Source organism: Scyliorhinus torazame, chromosome 31 (genome assembly GCF_047496885.1).
Source record: "Scyliorhinus torazame isolate Kashiwa2021f chromosome 31, sScyTor2.1, whole genome shotgun sequence".
Lineage (NCBI taxonomy): Eukaryota > Metazoa > Chordata > Chondrichthyes > Carcharhiniformes > Scyliorhinidae > Scyliorhinus > Scyliorhinus torazame.
In genome coordinates, this window is record NC_092737.1 from 18,401,384 (window position 1) to 18,427,068 (window position 25,685).

Below are 25,685 nucleotides of genomic sequence, written 5' to 3' on the forward strand. Positions count from 1 at the left end.
ACTTCTTTCCCGAACTGTAGTGGGAGTGTCAAATTAATATGAGCTCTCCTTACCAGCGTATGGCAACGAAATCGCTTCTGCTTGTTCGGTTTTGATGGGCGTCTTTCTTGAATGACCTTGGTCTGTCAGGGAGAAAAGACACGGGTGAGAAACCTTATCTTTCCTCCTCTCCCTTCTATTTCTTGTACTTTTGTTCCTTTGTGTCTCTTGTGCAATGTCCCAGCATAGAGGGGGGGGGAGGGGCAAGCTAGTTCCATCAGCGCTGAGAATGTGCAGCCACCCTTCAAGGGGTGACTCGTCCTCCATGTTCCCTTCTCGTCTCCCTCCATGGCCGTTCCGTGCTGACGTCCCGATGCAGTGGGGATAGTCAATCAGCAGAAGACCTGCCTTTGACTGAACCGAGAGGACACCAGCTCTCAGGAGCAGAGACACAATAACCTTGCCTCCCCCCTCTCTCCCCACCACCCAGCAGCCAAGGCCCTCCATCCGCTGAGGAGGTTTACGCGGGATGGGTCGGTGATAAAGCCTTCATCAAGGCGAGCCAAGTATCTAAAGCCCTACCTCTTCATTCTCGATATAGATGTTGTCTTCTTGGTGGACCTGTTCATTTTCTGGAGGACGAGAGTCTGAAACAAAACCCCAGGGACATGGCGTGAGTGGGCTTTGCAATCATTTCGCACTACCACAATGCAGAAGCCCTTTGAGTCTGCACCAACCGGCTGAAAGAGCAACACATCCAGGCCCATTAAGACCGCCCCGTAAAGGAGGGAATCCAGGGAGACTTCGGAAGAACTTCCTGCACAACAGGTTGCCAGGACATGAATGCTTGATCAGGAACATTGAGGGTGGGAAGTCAAATCCAAAATGACTCATAACAATATTTGAAAAAGGTTTCCGGTGGCGGCTATGGAGTGAAAGGTCGGACGTTTGGCAGCTCCTGCTCTTGGTGGTCTTTTTGCGGCTTTAAGCTGGATTTCCACAGGCATTTTTCAAAATAAAGGTGTAAAAGCGAGGCGAAAAGGAGGTGACCCCGAGTTCGTGGAGCTGCGCCCAGGGAAAAATCGAAAAAGGAGAAATCAAAAGTTGGTTGGAAGTGAGGACCAGAGTTCGAGGCAGGACGCAGGGCTTGACCTTGCCAGCTCAGTGGTCGATGGACCAGTTGTTGAACTTCCCGACTGAGAAGTTCACTCAACATCGCAAGGGGTGTGCGGAGGCCCCGGCCCGGGCGGTGGACACGATCAGGGCGGTGGTCGACCGTGTGGAGGAGAGGCTGACGACCCAGGGACAGACCATCCAGAGGCTGGAGGAGCTGGCGGCGGAACGAGAGGAGCAGTCCACCGCGATGGCAGCGGAGATCGGGATGCTGCAGGACCAACGGAAATGACTGCTAGAGAAAGTGGAGGACCTGGAGAACTGTTCTCAGAGGCAGAATATTCGGATCGTTAGTCTGCCAGAGGGGAAGGAAGGATGGGATGGCGGTGCGTTCGTGGGGAAGATGTTGGAGAAGCTGATGGGGGAGGGTGCGTTCCCCAAGCAGTTGGATGTGGACAGGACCCACAGGGCTCTTATGCGTAAGCCCCAGGGACATGAGCTCCCGAAGGCGATGGTGGTGCGACTGCATCGGTTCCTAGACAAGGAACGCATCCTGAGGTGGGCCAGACAGACAAAACAGTGCATGTGGGAAGATGCTATGATCCGGGTGTACCAGGACTTGGGAGCAGAACTCGCAACAAGGAGGGCGAGTTTTAATAATGTGTCATGTGAGTGTACCTTTAAGAAATGGGTGTTTATAAATGGGTGTGTATATAAATATCTGTAGTGAGAGTACCTTTAAGAAATGGGTGTTTATAAATGGGCGTGCATATAAATATCTGCAGTGAGAGTACCTTTAAGAAATGGGTGTTTACTACTGCAGTGATGTCAGAGAGTGGGTGGAGCTGGGCTGTCTCAGCTTTTTACTTTCGTTTTAGGCTGTTTGCTGCAGGGTGTGTTTTAATTTCGTTTTCAGAGCTCGATAGCTGCAGTCACAGCCAGAAGGGGTATTAGTCTCTCTCTCTGTAATTTAAAAACTGTAAATCGATCCTTTGGTGATTTAAAATTAATAACTGCTCTCAGCAGTGACTTTAACCTGATGTGCTTCTGTTAAAAGTTCTTTTTTAAGTCTTATGGATGTGAAAAGGACAGCTTAAGGATTACTTAGTGTTGTATTCTTTGGGGGTTGTATTTGAATTAACGGTTGCTAAGATGTTCACTGTGTTTTAACTTGAGTTCATAGAATAAACATTGTTTTGCTTTAAAAAATACTTTTCCATTTCTGCTGTCCCACACCTGTAGAGTGGGCCGTGTGCTCCCCATACCACAATCTAGTAAAAGTTGTGGGTCAGGTGAACTCCATGATACACTTTGGGGTTCTCTAAACCCTGGCCCACAAAAGTGAAGACGGCCCTTTATGAGAAGAAAATTAAGTTTGGACTGCTTTACCCGGCCCGTCTATGGGTGACCTACGAGGGTCGGGAGCTGCACTTTGGCTCGCCGGAGGGACGCGGTGGACTTCCACGAAGGACAATAATAATATTTGAAAAAGAAAAATTCTGTCGGGAGAGACAGAAAAATAGGTGAACGGAACTGAGGAGGTGGCTTTTCGGAGAACTGGTACACAAGCAAGAGAGCGAACACGCAACAAAAAATGCCAACGTAATTAGAGATGGGCAATAAATGGTGGTCTAGTCAATGATGCCCTCATCCCATGGGCAAATAAACAAAAATAAATTTGTACAGAGACACATTAATGTACAGGATACAGCATTTATCGCTCCTACCTAATTGTGGTGGTAACGTGCTGCTTTCTTGAATATAATTGGATGGCTTGTTTAGTCATTTCATTGGCTAACCACATTGGCTAACCGGGTACGAATATCAGATTTCCCCCCCTACAGGGGCGTTAGTGAACCACATCCGTTCTTCCACCCACTCCGTCGTCTCATGGTCTCCGTTACTGGTAGTAACTTTTTAAAGTTGCAGACGTATTTAACAGACGGAATTTAAACTCTTCCATTGACTTGGTGGGATTTGAACTCGAGGCCCTCAACTATTAGTCCAGGCCTTTGGATTACTCATCCAGTAACACATACGCGGCTGTACCCTATCAAGATACGCATGTACCTTCTGTGGCTATGATCGATGCCGGTGTCCCTGTAAAAGGAGGTGGTATCCGCCAGTGCGATCGAGGCTTTCCGGGTCAGGTGGGCACCGCAGGGGACTGCCGTGTTTTATTGACCCCCCCCCAAATCACATTTTGATTTGATGCTCTAGTTTTCCTTTGAGATTCCGTGTCCCTTTAAAGGATTTGAAGTTTATCGCACAGTTTATTGATTCAGTTTATTTGGTTAAGGTGAAGAATCACGCACACGAATGCATGAATACACACGGACACCAAAGCACACACAGAACCCCAAATCAAAAATGAAATGGAAATCGCTTATTGTCACAAGTAGGCTTCAAATGAAGTTACCGTGAAAAGCCCCTAGTCGCCACATTCCGGCGCCCGTTCGGAGAGGCCGGTACGGGAATTGAACCCGCGCTGCTGGCCTGTGCTAAACCAGCATACAGATGCAGATACAAAATTACTTGTGCGCACAAGTCTGTGGACGCAACTTGCACTTGCGCGTACACAGAATGGATTCCCAGATAGGCATGCACACACAAACACAGATCCATGTTACTCACCGTCAGAGCCAATTATGTCGGAGCACGGGTGAATCTGTATTAAACAAAACATTAGGATTAACCTGAATTAATACAACGCTTGGGAACGACACACATTCTCTTCTGAAACCCACAGGCACATCTTGATATTCTTTACTTCTTTAAGTCTTTAAGTTCCCCTACCCCAATACACACACACACCCATTTTAAAAGTAAATAGAGCAACATTGGACAGACAATGAGCACCATTGTCTTCTGGCTTTATCCTATTCCTTTAAGGGCATGTGGCCGTCACTGGCTGGGCCCAGCATCGATTGTCCATTCCTAACTCCCCCCTTGAGAAGGTGGTGGGGGAGCCGCCTTCTTGAGCCGCTGCAGTCCCTGTGGTGTAGGTACACCCACTGTGCTGTTAGGGAGGGAGTGCCAGGATGTTGCCCCAGCGACAGTGAAGGAACGGCCGATATATTTCCCAGTCGGGGCGGTGAGTGACTGGGAGGGGAACCTCCAGGTGGTGGGGTTCCCCACGTGTCTGATGTCCTTGTCCTTCCAGCTGGGTGCGGTGGTGGGGCATATTAATCGTCGCTTCATTGCCCGTCTCCTCCACGGCTCTACTGAGGATTGGCTGAATGATGGGAGCTGGGATTTTTTACAAAAAATATACTTTATTCATAAAATCTCTAATAAACATTACAGAACATTGCGAATTGTCTTGACTGTACATTTCCATCAAAGTTACACATTCCCTTGACTTTCTTCCATTCAATTGGGATGACATTACCCACATATCCCTCTTTACGTTACAATTCTTTCTTAAATATGTACATCGTCAATGATGGGAGCTGTTGCTGGAGTTGCGAATGTCCTCACTCTGCACCAGAGAACGGCAATGCTCTAACTTTGTTGTGCGTTCATCAATAACTCCACACATATTTTGGTGGGCGTGGGACTTGGCAGTGACCTTAATGTTATTTTTAAAAATAAATTTAGAGTACCCAATTCTTTTCTTTTCCCAATTAAAGGGCAATTTAGCGTGGCCAATTCACCGACCCTGCACATCTTTGGGTTGCCGGGGCGAAATCCACGCAGACACGGGGAGAATGTGCAAACTCCACACGGACAGTGACCCGGGGCCGGGATCGAACCTGGGACCTAGGCGCAGTGAGGCAGCAGCGCTAACCACTGCCCCACCGTGCCGTCCTGTCCCGCCTCCACTACTCACCTCCTGATCTGACACTGCCTCCGCCGGTTGCCGCGACTGCTCCAGAATGTACCTCAGCCGTCTCGCTCGGCTAAGCTGCTCGGCGAGGAGCTTGGCCAGATTTTTGCGCTTGATGGATCCCAGGAGGACCTTGGACTCTGGAAAGCGAAAAGGAAGTTTTTACTTGACGCCCGCCACAATCTTCTGTTAATTGTAGTTCCGTCTATACCCTGGTGGTTTGATTCTTTTTTAAGGGATAAGCTTGGGTTACATTCTCACCCTTGCCAAATTTTCCAATCTCAAAGACATGGGCCCTCTGCTGGGGGTACTGTTCCGCTCTTCAACACCTTGTCCTCGCTGGAAATAGGTAATTGATTGTGGTTGATTGGGTGAGGCAGTTAAACAGTTCCCTTGCAACGTAGGGCCGCCTACGGGCTCACTCCCATCACATAAATAGCCAAGATGGCCCATTCAGCCCAACCAGTCCATATGGGTGCCTGTCCTCCACCCGAAGCTCCTCCCATCATTCCTCGCCCAAATCAGCCATCGTAACCCTCTATTCCCTACTCCACTTTTTTTTTTACGCATGCAAGGGATGTGGGGGTCGCTGGCTGGGCCCAGCATTTATTGTCCATTGCTAATTGCCCCTTGAGAAGGTGGTGGTGAGCTACCCTCTTCAACCGCTGCAGGCCCTGTGGTGTAGGTACACCCACACTGCTGTTAGGGAGGGAGTTCCAGGATTTTGACCCAGCGACAGTAAAGGAACGGCCGATATATTTCCCGTTAGAGAGAAGAAGGTGAAGAGGTGACTTAATTGAGGCATACAAGATGACCAGAGGATTGGATAGGGTGGACAGTGAGAGCCTTTTTCCTCGGATGGTGATGTCTAGCACGAGGGGACATCGCTTTAAATTGAGGGGAGATAGATAAAGGACAGATGTCAGAGGTAGGTTCTTTACTCAGAGAGCAGTAAGGGCGTGGAATGCCCTGCCTGCAATAGTAGTGGACTCGCCAACACTAAGGGCATTCAAATGGTCATTGGATAGACATATGGACGATAAGGGAATAATGTAGTTGGGCTTTAGAGTGGTTTCACAGGTCGGCGCAACATCGAGGGCCGAAGGGCCTGTACTGCGCTGTAATGTTCTATGTTCAGTCAGGATGGTGAGTGACTCGGAGGGGAACCTCCAGGTGGTGGGGTTCCCAGGTATCTGCTGCTCTTGTCCTTCTAGATGGCAGAAGTCGTGGGTTTGGAAGGTGCTGCCTAAGGAACCTCGGTGATTTGCTGCAGTGCATCTTGTAGACGGTACACACGGCTGGTGCTGTGCGGCGGTGGGGGAGGGAGTGACTGTTTGTGGATGGGGAGCCAATCAAGCGGGGCTGCTTTGTCCTGGATGATGTTGAGTTTCTTGAGTGTTGTTGGAGCTGCGCTCATCCAGGCAAGTGGGGAGTATCCCATCACACTCCTGACTTGTGCTTTGTAGATGGTGGACAGGCTTTGGAGGGGGTCAGGAGGTGAGTTACTCTCCGCAGGATTCCCAGCCTCTGACCTGCTCTGGTAGCCACAGTATTAATGTGTCTGGGTCCAGTTCAGTTTCTGATCAATGGTAACCCCCAGGATGTTGATAGTGGGAGATTCAGCGATGGTAAGGCCATTGAATGTCATGGGGCGATGGTTAGATCGTCTCTTGTGGGAGATGGTCATTGCCTGGCACTTGTGTGGCACGAATGTAACTGGCCACTTGTCAGCCCGAGCCTGGATCTGGTCCAGGTCTTGCTGCATTTCTGTTTATCCAGCTTCCCTTAAATGTATCAACACCATTTATCTCAACCACTCCCCTGTGGGAGCAAGTCCCACATTCTCCCCACTCCCTGTGGGAGCGAGTCCCACATTCTCCCCACTCCCTGTGGGTGCAAGTCCCACATTCTCCCCACTCCCTGTGGGTGCAAGTCCCACATTCTCCCCACTCCCTGTGGGAGCGAGTCCCACATTCTCCCCACTCCCTGTGGGAGCGAGTCCCACATTCTCCCCACTCCCTGTGGGAGCGAGTCCCACATTCTCCCCACTCCCTGTGGGAGCAAGTCCCACATTCTCCCCACTCCCTGTGGGTGCAAGTCCCACATTTTCCCCACTCCCTGTGGGAGCAAGTCCCACATTCTCCCCCACTCCCCGTGGGAGCAAGTCCCACATTCTCCCCACTCCCTGTGGGAGCGAGTCCCACATTCTCCCCACTCCCCGTGGGAGCGAATCCCACATTCTCCCCACTCCCTGTGGGAGCCAGTCCCACATTCCCTCCACTCTCCGTGGGAGCGAGTCCCACATTCTCCCCACTCCCCGTGGGAGCGAGTCCCACATTCTCCTCACGCCCTGTGGGAGCGAGTCCCACATTCTCCCCACTCCCCGTGGGAGCGAGTTCCACATTCTCCCCCACTCCCCGTGGGAGCAAGTCCCACATTCTCCCCACTCCCTGTGGGAGCGAGTCCCACATTCTCCCCTCTCCCTGTGGGAGCGAGTCCCACATTCTCCCCTCTCCCTGTGGGAGCGAGTCCCACATTCTCCCCACTCCCTGTGGGAGCGAGTCCCACATTCTCCCCACTCCCTGTGGGAGCGAGTCCCACATTCTCCCCCACTCCCCGTGGGAGCAAGTCCCACATTCTCCCCACTCCCTGTGGGAGCGAGTCCCACATTCTCCCCACTCCCTGTGGGAGCGAGTCCCACATTCTCCCCACTCCCTGTGGGAGCGAGTCCCACATTCTCCCCACAACCTGTGAGAGTGAGCCCCACATTCTCCCTGCGGGAGCGAGTCCCACATTCTCCCCACTCCCTGTGGGAGCAAGTCCCACATTCTCCCCACTCCCTGTGGGAGCGAGTCCCACATTCTCCCCATCCCTGTGGGAGCAGGTCCCACATTCTCCCCACTCCCTGTGGGAGCGAGTCCCACATTCTCCCCACTCCCTGTGGGAGCGAGTCCCACATTCTCCCCACTCCCTGTGGGAGCAAGTCCCACATTCTCCCCACTCCCTGTGGGAGCGAGTCCCACATTCTCCCCTCTCCCTGTGGGAGCGAGTCCCACATTCTCCCCACTCCCTGTGGGAGCGAGTCCCACATTCTCCTCACGCCCTGTGGGAGCGAGTCCCACATTCTCCCCACTCCCTGTGGGAGCGAGTCCCACATTCTCCCCACTCCCTGTGGGAGCGAGTCCCACATTCTCCCCACTCCCTGGGTAAAGAAGTTCCTTCTGAATTCCTGATTGGACCATCTTATATCGACACCCCAAGTTATGCTCTTCCCCACATAAAGAGGCATTGTCACTGAATCCACTCGATTAAAACCTTACATTACCATAAATATCCCCTCAACCTTCCTAAGCCTGACAACCTGACTAGCTTCAGCAAGACTAAATCCTCCTGAGGAGCTGTAGTGAGCTGTATCGTTAAGGAAGGATTTATGCCTCTCCACCGTGACATGATTAGAGTAGTGTGTCCACTCTGTATCGAATGGACATGGAAGTACGTCACCCAACACTCCCCGGCAAGTAAAATTCCTACATCCCATGTTCAAATCGGCCTGGGTCTGACCATCGTTCTCTGTTCATTACCCTTTCCTCCAAGTGACCATGCCTATCAGGTAAGGTCTTTGCTCAACTACCTTCTTTGATATATTTCATAGCAAGCACTATTCACACTCCCAATGTTCTTTCCTGCACCCAGGTTGTCCCACACAAGAAGCGGGGGCAACAGGAGCAGACAAGTCGGCCCGTCGAGCCTCCTCCGCTATTCAGAACCATCGTGGCCGATCTTACACTTCAACAATGTTAAAACATGCTGCTGTGCAGAGGGACCTGGGTGTCCTAGTGCATGAGTCGCAAACAGTTGGTTTACAGGTGCAACAGGTGATTGAGAAGGCAAGTGGAGTTTTGTTCTTCATTGATAGAGGGATGGAGTTTAAGACTAGGGAGGTTATGCTGCAATTGTATAAGGTGTTAGTGAGGCCACACTCCCCACCCCATTCCCCACTCTCCCCATTCCCCACATCCCTTAATTCCCCCAAGAGACCAAATATCGTTCTGTGACTTTGGGCCCGTTAATCGACACTCTTTCTCCAAGGTAAATAAATAACTTGGGCAGCGGGTAGGAGGTAGCTCTTCCAACCTCTTTTCCCCTATAATCAGGTTAGGACCGATCTGTATCATAGCTGCGTGTGCTCACCTTGGGTTCGTAACCTCACCTAACCAAAATCTACCAACCCCAATCTTTGAAATGTTCCGACAGTCATTGAATCCACAATATTCAGACTGTGCCTTTGCCACGATGGACACTGGGGCAGGATGTGTTTGATGTGGCTGTGGCTATTCGAGTGAGAATGCCCTGTTTTCACAGGCACAATGACACACGGATTACCTGTTGAATCAACCAGGGGAAATTGTTTCAACTCTGTGTTCTTCAGCAGGTTTCGGATGTCTTTATATTTCAAATCCTTTGCCAGATACTTCAGGTCTCTCACCATAAAGTCCTCTGCGTAGATATCGTGGGCACTGGAATGAGAAACCTGACAATCAGCAGGGAATCCGGTCGCCTCCAAACAGTAACCTGGGGCGAAATTCTCCGGTATCGGCACGATGTCCGCCGACTGGCGCCCAAAACGGCGCAAATCAGACGGGCATCGCGCCGCCCCAAAGGTGCGGAATGCATCTTTGGGGGCCGAGCCCCAACCTTGAGGGGCTAGGCCGGCGCCGGACGAATTTCCGCCCCGCCAGCTGGCGGAAAAGGCCTTTGGTGCCCCGCCAGCTGGCGCGGAAATGACATCTCCGGGCGGCGCATGCGCGGGAGCGTTAGCGGCCGCTGACGGCATTCCCGCGCATGCGCAGTGGAGGGAGTCTCTTCCGCCTCTGCCATGGTGGAGACGGAAGGGAAAGAGCGCCCCCACGGCACAGGCCCGCCCGCGGATCGGTGGGCCCCGATCGCGGGCCAGGACACCGTGGGGGCACCCCCCGGGGCCAGATCGCCCCGCGCCCCCCCCAGGACCCTGGAGCCCGCCCGAGCCGCCTTGTCCCGCCGGTAAGGTAGGTGGTTTAATCTACGCCGGCGGGACAGGCATTTTAGCGGCGGGACTTCGGCCCATCCGGGCCGGAGAATCCCGGGGCCCGCCAACCGGCGTGGCGCGATTCCCGCCCCCGCCAAATATTTGGTGCCGGAGAATTCGGCAACCGGCGGGGGCGGGATTCACGCCAGCCCCCGGCGATTCTCCGACCCGGCTGGGGGTTGGAGAATCTCGCCCCAGACTTGTGATTTCTTTATTTTGTCAACTCCGCTCCCGGAGCTCTGGCTCTCGTGGTGTTACGCTCCTACCCTCTGGCACATCGGGCAAGCGGTCATTTACCGAGCTCCGACAGATCAATCGGGGTCCAGCTATTTGACTGGAAGGTGCATCACAGCCAAGTCTGAGAATGTCCTCATCGGCCATCTACAGGCAACTGTAGAAACATTGTATGTGTACACACACACACAGGTACCCACACACCCACACACACACACAGGTACCCCCACACACACACACACACACACACACAGGTACCCGCACACACTCACAGGTACCCACACACACACACACAGGTACCCCCCCCCCCACACACACACACACACACAGGTACCCCCCCCACACACACACACACAGGTACCCCCCCCCCCCCACACACACACACAGGTACCCACACACACACACACACACAAACACACAGGTACCCCCCCCACACACAGGTACCCCCCCCACACACACACACACAGGTACCCCCACACACACACACACAGGTACCCCCCCACACACACACAGGGATCAGTGCTGGGACCTTTGCTCTTTGTAGTATATATAAATGATTTGGAGGAAAATGTAACTGGTCTGATTAGTAAGTTTGCAGACGACACAAAGGTTGGTGGAATTGCGGATAGCGATGAGGACTGTCGGAGGATACAGCAGGATTTAGATTGTTTGGAGACTTGGGCGGAGAGATGGCAGATGGAGTTTAATCCGGACAAATGTGAGGTAATGCATTTTGGAAGGTCTAATGCAGGTAGGGAATAAACAGTGAATGGTAGAACCCTCAAGAGTATTGAAAGTCAAAGAGATCTAGGAGTACAGGTCCACAGGTCATTGAAAGGGGCAACACAGGTGGAGAAGGTAGTCAAGAAGGCATACGGCATGCTTGCCTTCATTGGCCGGGGCATTGAGTATAAGAATTGGCAAGTCATGTTGCAGCTGTATGGAACCTTAGTTAGGCCACACTTGGAGTATAGTGTTCAATTCTGGTCGCCACACTACCAGAAGGATGTGGAGGCTTTAGAGAGGGTGAAGAAGAGATTTACCAGAATGTTGCCTGGTATGGAGGGCATTAGCTATGAGGAGCGGTTGAATAAACTCGGTTTGTTCGCACTGGAACGAAGGAGGTTGAGGGGAGACCTGATAGAGGTCTACAAAATTATGAGGGGCATAGACAGAGTGGATAGTCAGAGGCTTTTCCCCAGGGTAGAGGGGTCAATTACTAGGGAGCATAGGTTTAAGGTGAGAGGGGCAAGGGTTAGAATAGATGTACGAGGCAAGTTTTTTACGCAGAGGGTAGTGGGTGCCTGGAACTCGCTACCGGAGGAGGTGGTGGAAGCAGGGACGATAGTGACATTTAAGGGGCATCTTGACAAATACATGAATACGATGGGAATAGAGGGATACGGACCCAGGAAGTGTAGAAGATTGTAGTTTAGTCGGGCAGCATGGTCGGCACGGGCTTGGAGGGCCGAAGGGCCTGTTCCTGTGCTGTACATTTCTTTGTTCACAGGTACCCCCCCCCCCCCCCCCCCCCACACACACACACACACTGGTACCCCTCTCCCCCCCACACACACACAGGTACGCCCCCCACACACACACACACAAACACACAGGTAACCCCCCCCACACACACACACACACTGGTACCCCTCTCCCCCCCACACACACACACAGGTACCCACACACACACACACAGGTACCCACACACTCACACAGGTGCCCACACACACACAGGTACCCACACACTCACACAGGTACCCACACACTCACACAGTTACCCACACACACACACAGTTACCCCCACACACACACACACACACAGGTGCCCACACACAGACACAGGTGCCCACACACACACACAGGTACACACAGATACCCACACACACACACACACACACACACACACAGAGGTACCCACCCACACACACACACACACACACAGGTACACACACTCACACAGGTACATACACACACACACATACACACACACACACACACAAACGTACCCCCCCCACACACACACAGGTACCCCCCCCCACACACACACACAGGTACACACAGGCACCCACACACACACACAGGTACACACAGACACCCACACACACACACAGGTACCCACCCACACACACACACACACACAGGTACACACACACACACATGCACAGGTACCCCCCCCCACACACACACACACACAGGTACACACACACACAGGTACCCCCCCCCCCCCACACACACACACAGATACCCCCCCCCCCCCCACACACACACAGGTACCCCCCCACACACACACTGGTACCTACACACACACACACAGATACCCCCACACATACACAAGTACCCACACACACAAACACACAGGTACACCCCCCCCCACACACACACACAGGTACACACACTCACACCGGTACCCTCCCCCCACACACACACACAGGTACACACACTCACACAGGTACCCACACACACACACAAGTACACACACACACACACACACACAGGTACCCCCCCCCCACACACACAAACAGGTACCCCCCCCACACACACACACAGGTACACACAGACACCCACACCCACACACAGGTACCCACCCACACACACACACACACAGGTACACACACTCACATAGGTACCCACACACACACACAGGTACCCCCCCCCCCCACACACACACAGATACCCCCCCACACACACACACAGGTACCCCCCCCACACACACACACACAGATACCCCCCCACACACACACCAGTACCCTCCCCCCACACACACACACAGGTACCCCCCCCCCACACACACACAGGTACACACACACACACACAGTACCCCCCCCCACACGCAGGGGCCTCCCCCACACGCACACACAGGTTCCCCCCCCCCCACACACACACAGGTACCCCCTCACACACACAGACACAGGTGTCCACACACACACGCAGGTACCCACACACACACTCACAGAGACACAGATACCCACACACACACAGACACAGGTAACCGCACACACACAGACACAGATACCCACACACACACACACGTACTCACGTACCCATGCAGACACACCTACACACACACATAGACACATGCGGGAGGTGAGCGTGTGGTGAAGATCAAGGAGAAATGGGAAGCGGAGTTGGGAATGGAGATCAAGTGGGGAGTATGGAGTGAGGCACTGCGAAGGGTAAACGGGACCTCCTCTTGTGCAAGGATGAGCCTGATACAGTTTAAGGTGGTGCACAGGGTGCATATGACTCGGGCGAGAATGAGTGGGTTCTTTCAAGGGGTAGCAGATGAGTGTGAGAGGTGTGGGCGGGGGCCAGCGAATCATGCGCACATGATTTGGGGTTGTGAAAAATTGGGAAGATTCTGGGCGGGAGTGTTCGCGGTCCTAGCCAGGATAGTGGAGGAGGGAGTAGACCCGGATCCTTTGGTGGCGATATTTGGGGTTTCAGAGAAGCCGGAGCTCATGGAGAGGAGGAAGGCCGATGTTGTGGCCTTCGCCTCTCTGATTGCACGGCGGCGAATTTTACTGGAGTAGCGATCGGCATCGCCACCGGGGGTAGCAGCTTGGTTGGGCGACCTGTACAACTTCCTGCGGTTAGAGAAGATAAAGTATGAGTTAAGTGGCTGTGGTGAACCACTGTATTAGGAGATGTAAGGTAGGACCTGCACTACAGGTTCGTCGGTATCTCCTGCCGGCTGGCTCCGCCCACGGAGAACTGTGTAAATATGCATGCCCTCCAGTGCCCTGCCATTTCGCCAGCTGCCGCAGGAGGCCACGCATCGGACTGTAATAAAGCCACAGTTATACCCAACTTTAGTCTGTGCAATTGACCGTGCATCAGGGGCTCAGCAGGGGAGTTTGAGAAAAGGTGGGGGATGTTTGTGACCGTGTTTGAGGAGCTGTTCGTCGCAGGGGGGGGGGTGGGTGCGGGTGGGTGATGGGGAGAGGGGGGGGGGGTGTAAAAGGGGAAAACTCTGTACAGACTGTATAGTTGATTGTTGGGAAGTATGTTTCCCAGGGTGTTTATTTGCTGTAACCTGTTTTGATACATGTTTGTAATAAAATACATTTTTTAAAAACACATAGACACAGGCACACACTTCATAGAGACACGAGCATTGCTGCCTCACGGCGCCGAGGTCCCGGGTTCGATCCCGGCTCTGGGTCACTGTCCGTGTGGAGTTTGCACATTCTCCCCGTGTCTGCGTGGGTTTCGCCCATACAGCCCAAAGATGTGCAGGGTGGGTGGATTGGCCACGCTAAATTGCCCCTTAATCAGAAAAGAATAATTGGGTACTCCTAAATTTATTTTTTTAAAAGACGATCCTTCTTTGCGGTCTGAAGTGACCACAAGTGTCATTCACAATGTCAGGATGTCCCGGTATGCGTTACAGGCAGAGTCTCGTGTGCAGTCACTGTTAAAAAGACTGAACAGCACGATCTCACAGTGTGATAATGACCAGACCATCTGTTGTGGCAATGCTAGTTGAAGCATAAATATTTGTTTCCTTGTTTGAGACAGCTGGGACATCTGCCCAGACATTGAGAAAGATTTAATGTTTCATCCACAAAATGTCAGAGCAATGGTGGCCGATGTGAATGGATTTGGATGTCTCCAGGCGTCTGAACTCAGAAGAGGGCGAGCGCTACCCACGGAACCCCAGCTCACGCACCACGGGCGCCCGGAAGCATTTCTATCCCTTACCCACTTTTCCCCACCGTTAGCTTGGGCAGGTAGGGCAGCTTCTTCACAATGACGATCCCATCGAAGAAGGAGGGCTGGGACCGCTGGCTGATCACGTTGGCGACCAACACGGCGATGAGGACCGGCAGGATGTGGGACATCTGCCCCGTCAGCTCAAATACCAGCACCGCGGTGGAGATGGTGTGGGTGACCGCCCCGGAATAGGCCGCAGCCCCTACGGAGAGAGAGAGAGAGGGGGGGGGAGAGAGAAAGGGCACAATCACAGTAAGTCAGAGGCTCATTCAACACTGGAAACCGGACCGGTGGTGGCCTGCAAGTCCCTCTGTTCACAAGCAGCTGGATTCTCCCTCGGCGGGTTCCTCCGCATTGCCGGCAGCGCACCCACGCCCACGGATATCCCAACGGCGTGGGAATGCCCACAATGGGAAATCCCACTGCCCGGCAGCCGGAACGGAGAACCCGCCCAAGTACTCTATTCAACATGGAGAACAATTATCCCACTTGAGTCGTGCTGAAAAAAAAAGAAACATGCTGTCGAAGCTTTTCATCTTGCACTCATCAGGGCTGATGCAAGAATGCCAAATTTCAAAAGGGACCAGAAAGTTAAACTTCATGAGAAAGGGGTGCCGAATGGAACTATTTGTCTATAATTTGTTACCTATCTCCAGCACAATGGGCAGTAACTTTAATTATTGGAAATCCAAAAAGCCAGGAGTCATGGGACGAGAGAGGGAGAGAGAGGCGGAGAGAGAGAAGGATAGAGAGGCTGAGAGAGAGGCAGAGAGAGAGAAGGATAGAGAGGCAGAGAGAGAGGGATAGAGAGGCAGAGAGATAGGCGGAGAGAGAGAAGGATAAAGAGGCTGAGAGAGAGGGATAGAGAGGTGGAGAGAGAGAAGGATAGAGAGGCTGAGAGATAGAGAGGTAGAGAGCGGGATAGAGAGGCGGAGAGAAAGGGATAGAGAGGCAGAGAGAGAGGCGGAGAGAGAAGGATAGAGAGGCTGAGAGAGAGGGATAGAGAGGTGGAGAGGGAGGGATAAAGAGGTGGAGAGAGAGGGATAGAGAGGCAGAGAGAGAGGCGGAGAGAGAAGGATAGAGAGGTGGAGAGGGAGGGATAAAGAGGTGGAGAGAGAGGGATAGAGAGGCAGAGAGAGAGAAGGATATAGAGGCAGAGAGAGGGCGATAGAGAGGCAGAGAGTGAGGCGGAGAGAGAGGGATCGAAAGGCAGAGAGAGAGGCGGAGAGAGAGAAGGATAGAGAGGCAGAGAGAGAGCGATAGAGAGGCAGAGAGAGAGGGATAGAGAGGCGGAGAGAGAGGCGGAGAGAGAGGCGGAGAGAGAAGGATAGAGAGGCAGAGAGAGGGAGCGATAGAGAGGCAGAGAGCGAGGTGGAGAGAGAGGGATAGAGAGGCGGAGAGAGAGGCGGAGAGAGAGGGATCGAGAGGCTGAGAGAGAGGCAGAGAGAGAGACGGAGAGAGAGAAGGATAGAGAGGCAGAGAGAGAGGGATAGAGAGAGGCGGAGAGAGAGGGATAGAGAGGCTGAGAGAGAGGTGGAGAGAGAGGAGGATAGAAAGGCAGAGAGTGAGCAATAGAGAGGCAGAGAGAGAGGTGGAGAGAGAGGGATAGAGAGGCGGAGAGAGAGAAGGATAGAGAGGCAGAGAGAGGGATAGAGAGGCAGAGAGAGAGGGATAGAGAGGCAGAGAGAGAGGGATAGAGAGGCAGAGAGAAGGGATAGAGAGGCTGAGAGAGAGGCAGAGAGAGAGAAGGATAGAGAGGCTGAGAGGGAGGCAGAGAGAGAGGGATAGAGAGGCTGAGAGAGAGGCAGAGAGAGAGGCGGAGAGAGAGAAGGATAGAGAGGCTGAGAGAGAGGGATAGAGAGGCAGAGAGAGAGAAGGATAGCGAGGCGGAGAGAGAGGGATAGAGAGGCTGAGAGAGAGGCAGAGAGAGAGGCGGAGAGAGAGGCTGAGAGAGAGGCTGAGAGAGAGGGATAGAGAGGCAAAAAGGGAGAAGGATAGAGAGGCTGAGAGAGGGATAGAGAGGCGGAGAGAGAGGGATAGAGAGGCTGAGAGAGGGATAGAGTGGCGGAGAGAGAGAGATAGAGAGGCTGAGAGTGAGGCAGAGAGAGAGGGATAGAGAGGCAGAAAGGGAGAAGGATAGAGAGGCGGAGAGAGAGGGATAGAGAGGCAGAGAGAGAGAAGGACAGAGAGGATGAGAGATAGGGAGGCAGAGAGCGGGATAGAGACACGGAGAGGAAAGGATAGGCAGAGATAGAGATAGAGAGGCAGAGAGAGAGGGATAGAGGTGGAGAGAGAGGGAAAGAGAGGTGGAGCAAGAGGGATAGGAGGTAGAGAGAGAGGGATAGAGAGGCGGAGCAAGAGGGATAGAGGTGGAGAGAGAGGGATAGAGAGGTGGAGCAAGAGGGATAGGAGGTAGAGAGAGAGGGATAGAGAGGCAGAGAGAGAGGGATAGAGGTGGAGAGAGAGGGATAGAGAGGTGGAGCAAGAGGGATAGGAGGTAGAGAGAGAGGGATGGAGAGGCAGAGAGAGAGGGATAGAGGTGGAGAGAGAAGGTTAGAGAGGCGCAGAGTGAGGGATAGAGAGGCGGAGAGAGAGGGATAGAGAGGCGGAGAGAGAGGGATAGAGAGGCGGAGCAAGAGGGATAGAAGTGGAGAGAGAGGGTTAGAGAGGCGGAGCAAGAGGGATAGGAGGTGGAGAGAGAGGGATAGAGAGATGGAGAGAGAGGGATAGGAGGTGGAGAGAGAGGGATAGAGAGGCGGAGCAAGAGGGATAGAGGTGGAGAGAGAGGGTTAGAGAGATGGAGAGAGAGGGTTAGAGAGATGGAGAGAGAGGGTTAGAGAGGCGGAGCAAGAGAGATAGGAGGTGGAGAGAGAGGGATAGAGAGGCGGAGCAAGAGGGATAGAGGTGGAGAGAGAGGGTTAGAGAGGCGGAGCAAGAGGGATAGGAGGTGGAGAGAGAGGGATAGAGAGATGGAGAGAGAGGGATAGGAGGTGGAGAGAGAGGGATAGAGAGGCGGAGCAAGAGGGGATAGAGGTGGAGAGAGAGGGTTAGAGAGATGGAGAGAGAGGGTTAGAGAGATGGAGAGAGAGGGATAGAGAGGCGGAGCAAGAGGGATAGAGGTGGAGAGAGAGGGTTAGAGAGATGGAGAGAGAGGGTTAGAGAGATGGAGAGAGAGGGTTGGAGAGGCGGAGCAAGAGGGATAGGAGGTGGAGAGAGAGGGATAGAGAGATGGAGAGAGACGGATAGGAGGTGGAGAGAGAGGGATAGAGAGGCAGAGCAAGAGGGATAGAGGTGGAGAGAGAGGGTTAGAGAGATGGAGAGAGAGGGATAGAGAGATGGAGAGAGAGGGATAGAGAGGCGGAGAGAGAGGGATAGAGAGATGGAGAGAGAGGGATAGAGAGGCGGAGAGAGAGGGATAGAGAGATGGAGAGAGAGGGATAGGAGGTGGAGAGAGAGGGATAGAGAGGCGGAGCAAGAGGGATAGAGGTGGAGAGAGAGGGTTAGAGAGATGGAGAGAGAGGGATAGAGAGGCGGAGCAAGAGGGATAGAGGTGGAGAGAGAGGGATAGAGAGGCAGAGAGAGAGGGATAGAGAGGTGGAGAAAGGATATTCTAATGTCTGGAGCTAAGGCTACTGAGGGCATTGCCACCAATGGTGGGACGGTTAATGGAGGGAATCACAAGAGGCCAGAACTGGAGTGTTGTGGGGCTGGAGGAGGTCGCTGGGGGGAATGGGAGGTGGTGGTGCCAGCGGGGGGCAATGCCATGGGGGGATTGGTATACGAAAATGAGAATTTTATAAGGGGGACATAACTTGATAGGGAGCCAAGTTAGGCCAGCGAACAGAGGAGTGAAGGAGACTTGGATGCAGATGGCAGAGGTTTGGGTGAGCTCATATTTACAGAGAAGTGGGAAGGATGTCATTGATACGAACGTCCTCCTTGCCCCCTCCTGAATTACTCATTATTTGTGAGCCCAAGGGGCAGCACGGTGGCGCAGTGGTTAGCACTGCAGCCTCACGGCGCCGAGGTCCCAGGTTCGATCCCGGCCCCGGGTCACTGTCCGTGTGGAGTTTGCACATTCTCCCCATGTCTGCGTGGGTTTCACCCCCACAACCCAAAGATGTGCAGGGTAGGTGGATTGAACACGTTAAATTGGACCCTTAACTGGAGAAAATGAATTGGGTACTCTAAATTATTTTTTAAATTAAAACAAAAATAAAAATTTGTGAGTCCAAGGTGACGGAAGCGGGTTTCAACACAACTGCTACCCGGCAGAGGAACGTACTGTGGTGATACCAGGTATTGCGGTACCTGAGAGGCGAATGACCATTGGCTAGACCGCGGGGTCTACCATTGGCTAATGTACATAGCCCCGCCCTGAGACGCGGGGTATAAGAACCGATGCCGTCCCAGCAGCCTTCACTTTCTGTATCGTAGCTGCTGGGTACAGTTCCAGTTGATTAAAGCCGACTAGATATGACTCCCCTTCGTCTCGAGAGTTATTGATTGTGCATCAAGTACAAAATAAAATATGCTCAGTCACCGGCCAACGCATATCCCGAAGGAGTAATTTTGATGTGAATTCCCTCTGAAATGATTCCTTCTGGAAAGATCTTGGCCATTATCTCCCCATACAAACGCCCAAGACCAGCACCTGTGGAAAGAAGGAGAGATATTCACATTTTGCTAATTAAGTGAAATTTGAGCCATCGCGACACTCCCAGAGTAGATTACAGCACGGGGTTAGATACAGAGTAAAGCTCCCTCTACACTGTCCCCATCAAACACTCCCAGGACAGGTACAGCACGGGGTTAGATACAGAGTAAAGCTCCCTCTACACTGTCCCCATCAAACATTCCCAGGACAGGCACAGCATGGGGTTAGATACAGAGCAAAGCTCCCTCTACACTGTCCCCAGCAAACACTCCCAGGACAGGTACAGCACGAGGTTAGATACAGAGTAAAGCTCCCTCTACACTGTCCCCATCAAACACCCAGGACAGGTACAGCACGGGGTTAGATAGAGAGTAAAGCTCCCTCTACACTGTCCCCATCAAACACTCCCAGGACAGGTTCAGCACGGGGTTAGATACAGAGTAAAGCTCCCTCTACACTGTCCCCATCAAAAACTCCCAGGACAGGTACAGCATGGGGTTAGATACAGAGTAAAGCTCCCGCTACACTGTCCCCATCAAACACTCCCAGATCAGGTACAGCACGGGGTTAGACACAGAGTAAAGCTCCCTCTACACTGTCCCCATCAAACACTCCCAGGACAGATGCAGCATGGGGTTAGATACAGAGTAAAGCTCCCTCTACACTGTCCCCATCAAACACTCCCAGGACAGGTACAGCACGAGGTTAGATACAGAGTAAAGCTCCCTCTACACTGTCCCTATCAAACATTCCCAGGACAGGCACAGCATGGGGTTAGATACAGAGTAAAGCTCCCTCTACACTGTCCCCATCAAACACTCCCAGGACAGGTACAGCACGGGGTTAGATACAGAGTAAAGCTCCCTCTACACTGTCCCCATCAAACATTCCCAGGACAGGCACAGCATGGGGTTAGATACAGAGCAAAGCTCCCTCTACACTGTCCCCAGCAAACACTCCCAGGACAGGTACAGCACGAGGTTAGATACAGAGTAAAGCTCCCTCCACACTGTCCCCATCAAACACCCAGGACAGGTACAGCACGGGGTTAGATAGAGAGTAAAGCTCCCTCTACACTGTCCCCATCAAAAACTCCCAGGACAGGTTCAGCATGGGGTTAGATACAGAGTAAAGCTCCCTCTACACTGTCCCCATCAAAAACTCCCAGGACTGGTACAGCAAGGGGTTAGATACAGAGTAAAGCTCCCGCTACACTGTCCCCATCAAACACTCCCAGATCAGGTACAGCACGGGGTTAGACACAGAGTAAAGCTCCCGCTACACTGTCCCCATCAAACACTCCCAGGACAGATGCAGCATGGGGTTAGATACAGAGTAAAGCTCCCTCTACACTGTCCCCATCAAACACTCCCAGGACAGGTACAGCACGAGGTTAGATACAGAGTAAAGCTCCCTCTACACTGTCCCTATCAAACATTCCCAGGACAGGCACAGCATGGGGTTAGATACAGAGCAAAGCTCCCTCTACACTGTCCCCAGCAAACACTCCCAGGACAGGTACAGCACGAGGTTAGATACAGAGTAAAGCTCCCTCTACACTGTCCCCATCAAACACTCCCAGGACAGATACAGCACGGGGTTAGATACGGAGTAAAGCTCCCTCTACACTGTCCCCATCAAACACTCCCACGACAGGTACAGCATGGGGTTAGATACAGAGTAAAGCTCCCTCTACACTGTCCCCATCAAACACCCAGGACAGGTACAGCACGGGGTTAGATAGAGAGTAAAGCTCCCTCTACACTGTCCCCATCAAAAACTCCCAGGACAGGTTCAGCACGGGGTTAGATACAGAGTAAAGCTCCCTCTACACTGTCCCCATCAAAAACTCCCAGGACAGGTACAGCATGGGGTTAGATACAGAGTAAAGCTCCCGCTACACTGTCCCCATCAAACTCTCCCAGATCAGGTACAGCACGGGGTTAGATACAGAGTAAAGCTCCCTCTACACTGTCCCCATCAAACACTCCCAGGACAGATGCAGCATGGGGTTAGATACAGAGTAAAGCTCCCTCTACACTGTCCCCATCAAACACTCCCAGGACAGGTACAGCACGAGGTTAGATACAGAGTAAAGCTCCCTCTACACTGTCCCTATCAAACATTCCCAGGACAGGCACAGCATGGGGTTAGATACAGAGCAAAGCTCCCTCTACACTGTCCCCAGCAAACACTCCCAGGACAGGTACAGCACGAGGTTAGATACAGAGTAAAGCTCCCTCTACACTGTCCCCATCAAACACTCCCAGGACAGATACAGCACGGGGTTAGATACGGAGTAAAGCTCCCTCTACACTGTCCCCATCAAACACTCCCACGACAGGTACAGCATGGGGTTAGATACAGAGTAAAGCTCCCTCTACACTGTCCCCATCAAACACCCAGGACAGGTACAGCACGGGGTTAGATAGAGAGTAAAGCTCCCTCTACACTGTCCCCATCAAAAACTCCCAGGACAGGTTCAGCACGGGGTTAGATACAGAGTAAAGCTCCCTCTACACTGTCCCCATCAAAAACTCCCAGGACAGGTACAGCATGGGGTTAGATACAGAGTAAAGCTCCCGCTACACTGTCCCCATCAAACACTCCCAGATCAGGTACAGCACGGGGTTAGATACAGAGTAAAGCTCCCTCTACACTGTCCCCATCAAACACTCCCAGGACAGGTACAGCACGGGGTTAGATACAGAGTAAAGCTCACTCTACACTGTCCCCATCAAACACTCCCAGGACAGGTACAGCACGGGGTTAAATACAGAGTAAAGCTCCCTCTGCACTGTCCCCATCAAACACTCCCAGGACAGGTACAGCACAGGGTTAGATACAGAGTAAAGCTCCCTCTACACTGTCCCCATCAAACACTCCCAGGACAGGTACAGCACGTGGTTAGATACAGAGTAAAGCTCCCTCCACACTGTCCCCATCAAACACTCCCAGGACAGGTAGAGCACGTGGTTAGATACAGAGTAAAGCTCCCTCTACACTGTCCCCATCAAACACTCCCAGGACAGGTACAGCACGGGGTTAAATACAGAGTAAAGCTCCCTCTACACTGTCCCCATCAAACACTCCCAGGACAGGTACAGCACAGGGTTAGATACAGAGTAAAGCTCCCTCTACACTGTCCCCATCAAACACTCCCAGGACAGTTTCAGCATGGGGTTAGATACAGAGTACAGCTCCCTCCACACTGTCCCCATCAAACACTCCCAGGACAGGTAGAGCACGTGGTTAGATACAGAGTAAAGCTCCCTCCACACTGTCCCCAACAAACACTCCCAGGACAGGTACAGCACGTGGTTAGATACAGAGTAAATCTCCCTCTACACTGTCCCCATCAAACACTCCCAGGACAGGTACAGCACGTGGTTAGATACAGAGTAAAGCTCCCTCCACACTGTCCCCATCAAACACTCCAGGACAGGTAGAGCACGTGGTTTGATACAGAGTAAAGCTCCCTCCACACTGTCCCCATCAAACACTCCCAGGACAGGTGGAGCACGGGGTTAGATACAGAGTAAAGCTCCCTCTACACTGTCCCCATCAAACACTCCCAGGACAGGTACAGCACGGGGTTAGATACAGAGTAAAGCTCCCTCTACACGGTCGCCATCAAACACTCCCAGGACAGGTACAGCACGGTGTTAGATACAGAGCAAAGCTCCCTCTACACTGTCCCCATCAAACACTCCCAGGACAGGTACAGCACAGGGTTAGATACAGAGTAAAGCTCCCTCTACACTGTCCCGATCAAACACTCCCAGGACAGGTACAGCACGTGGTTAGATACAGAGTAAAGCTCCCTCCACACTGTCCCCATCAAACACTCCCAGGACAGGTAGAGCACGTGGTTAGATACAGAGTAAAGCTCCCTCTACACTGTCCCCATCAAACACTCCCAGGACACGTACAGCACGGTGTTAGATACAGAGTAAAGCTCCCTCTACACAATCCCCAAACACTCCCAGGACAGGTACAGCACAGGGTTAGATACAGAGTAAAGCTCCCTCTACACTGTCCCCATCAAACACTCCCAGTACAGGTACAGCACGTGGTTAGATACAGTGTAAAGCTCCCTCTACACGGTCGCCATCAAACACTCCCAGGACAGGTACAGCACGGGGTTAGATGCAGAGTAAAGCTCCCTCTAACACTGTCCCCATCAAACACTCCCAGGACAGGTACAGCACGGGGTTAGATAGAGAGTTAAGCTCCCTCTACACTGTCCCCATCATACACTCCCAGGACAGGTACAGGACGGGGTTAGATACAGAGTAAAGCTCCCTCTACACTGTCCCCATCAAACACTCCCCGGACAGGTACAGCACGGGGTTAGATACAGAGTAAAGCTCCCTCTACACTGTCCCCATCAAACACTCCCAGGACAGGTACAGCACGGGGTTAGATACAGAGTAAAGCTCCCTCTACACTGTCCCCATCAAACACTCCCAGGACAGGTACAGCACGGGGTTAGATACAGAGTAAAGCTCCCTCTACACTGTCCCCATCAAACACTCCCAGGACAGTTTCAGCACGGGGTTCGATACAGAGTAAAGCTCCCTCTACACTGTCCCCATCAAACACTCCCAGGACAGGTACAGCACGCGGTTAATAGAACCTAGAACACTACAGCGCAGTACAGGCCCTTCGGCCCTCGAATTTTCACCGTCCTGTGAAACCACTCTAAAGCCCATCTGCACTATTATAGAACATTAGATACAGAGTAAATCTTTCTCCATAGCTTCATAAAACATTCTGAAAATAATTTATGTGTATTCATACATTCTATAATTGCACATAAATCCGACAAGTAGCTTTCGCCTGTTGTAGCATTGTGATTCCATCTTAGCACAAAGTTACTGAATGCAGTGAGTAACCTGTTGTGAACAGAGTTAATCGTTTGGGCTGGGCTACACCGCCACATAGTGGCAGAGAGTGGGCAGTGCAGAATCTAGTCAAACCTGATAATAGTTCACCTGGGGAAACTGTATTGCAATGATGCTCAGCAATTAATTATGGTTACATAAGGGGGAGGCAGTGGCAGAGTGGTAATGTCACTGGACTAGTAATCGGGTGGCCCAGGCTAACCCTCTGGGGACACAGGTACAAATCCCACCACAGCCAGCTGATGGAATTTAAATCCAATTAATAAAAAGGTAATCTTTATCAGTGTCACATGTAGGCTTACATTAACACGGCAATGAAGTTACAGTGAAAAGCCCCTAGTCGCCACATTCCAACGCCTGTTCGGGTACACAGAGGGAGAATTCAGAAGGTCCAATTCACCTAACAAGCACGTCTTTCGGGACTTGTGGGAGGAAACTGGAGCTATGAGGAGCGGTTGAATAAACTCGGTTTGTTCTCACTGGAACGACCGAGGTTGAGGGGCGACCTGATAGAGGTCTACAAAATTATGAGGGGCATAGACAGAGTGGATAGTCAGAAACTTCTCCCCGGGGTAGAGGGGTTCACCCGGAGGAAACCCACGCAGACACAGGGGAGAACATGCAGATTCCGCACAGACAGTGAATCGAACCTGGGACCCTGGCGCTGTGAAGCAACAGTGCTAACCATGTTGCTCCTGGGATCATGACCATCAATTGTTATAATAAACCCAACTGGTTCACTGATGTCCCCTTTAGGGAAGGAAATCTTCCATCCTTACCCTGGTCTGGCCTACATGTGACTCCAGGCCCCCACAGTGATGTGGTTGACTGCTAACTGCCCCCCTCTGAAATGGTCAAACAAGCCCGCTCAGTTCAGGGGCAATTACGGATGGGCAACATCAGCGCTGCAGCGTTTATTCCTTAAATGGTCAAGTTTTGAGTGCTTACCATAAACGAAAACTGGCAGGAAGTAACCTGCAGGAACGACCATTGTCGTGGCCAGAAGCAGCATGAAGAACTGAAGAGGGGACAAAGAGACGAGAACGAGCATGACGCAAAGCTTCACTTTACCCATGAGGTGCCCCCCCCCCCCCCCCCGAGGTGCCCCCCCCCCCCGAGGTGCCCCCCCCCCCCTCGGAGTCAGAAAACGGTGGGCTCGGGAAGCACTTCAGAGCCTTCGATGAC

The 25,685-nt window shown here is 52.5% G+C and overlaps 1 protein-coding gene across 1 annotated transcript in view; it reads right to left on the bottom strand.

The window, feature by feature from the left end:
• LOC140404734 (chloride channel protein ClC-Kb-like) overlaps positions 1-25,685 on the bottom strand; it is a 143,730-nt gene that overhangs the window by 26,372 nt on the left and 91,673 nt on the right. The window contains exons 12-19 of the mRNA XM_072493424.1: positions 25,449-25,518; positions 19,480-19,590; positions 14,925-15,138; positions 9,305-9,438; positions 4,925-5,061; positions 3,727-3,760; positions 562-626; positions 54-122 (exon numbers count right to left, since the gene is read on the bottom strand). Coding sequence (XP_072349525.1) covers positions 54-122; positions 562-626; positions 3,727-3,760; positions 4,925-5,061; positions 9,305-9,438; positions 14,925-15,138; positions 19,480-19,590; positions 25,449-25,518 — 834 coding nt within the window. The remainder of the gene's footprint in view (positions 1-53; positions 123-561; positions 627-3,726; positions 3,761-4,924; positions 5,062-9,304; positions 9,439-14,924; positions 15,139-19,479; positions 19,591-25,448; positions 25,519-25,685) is intronic.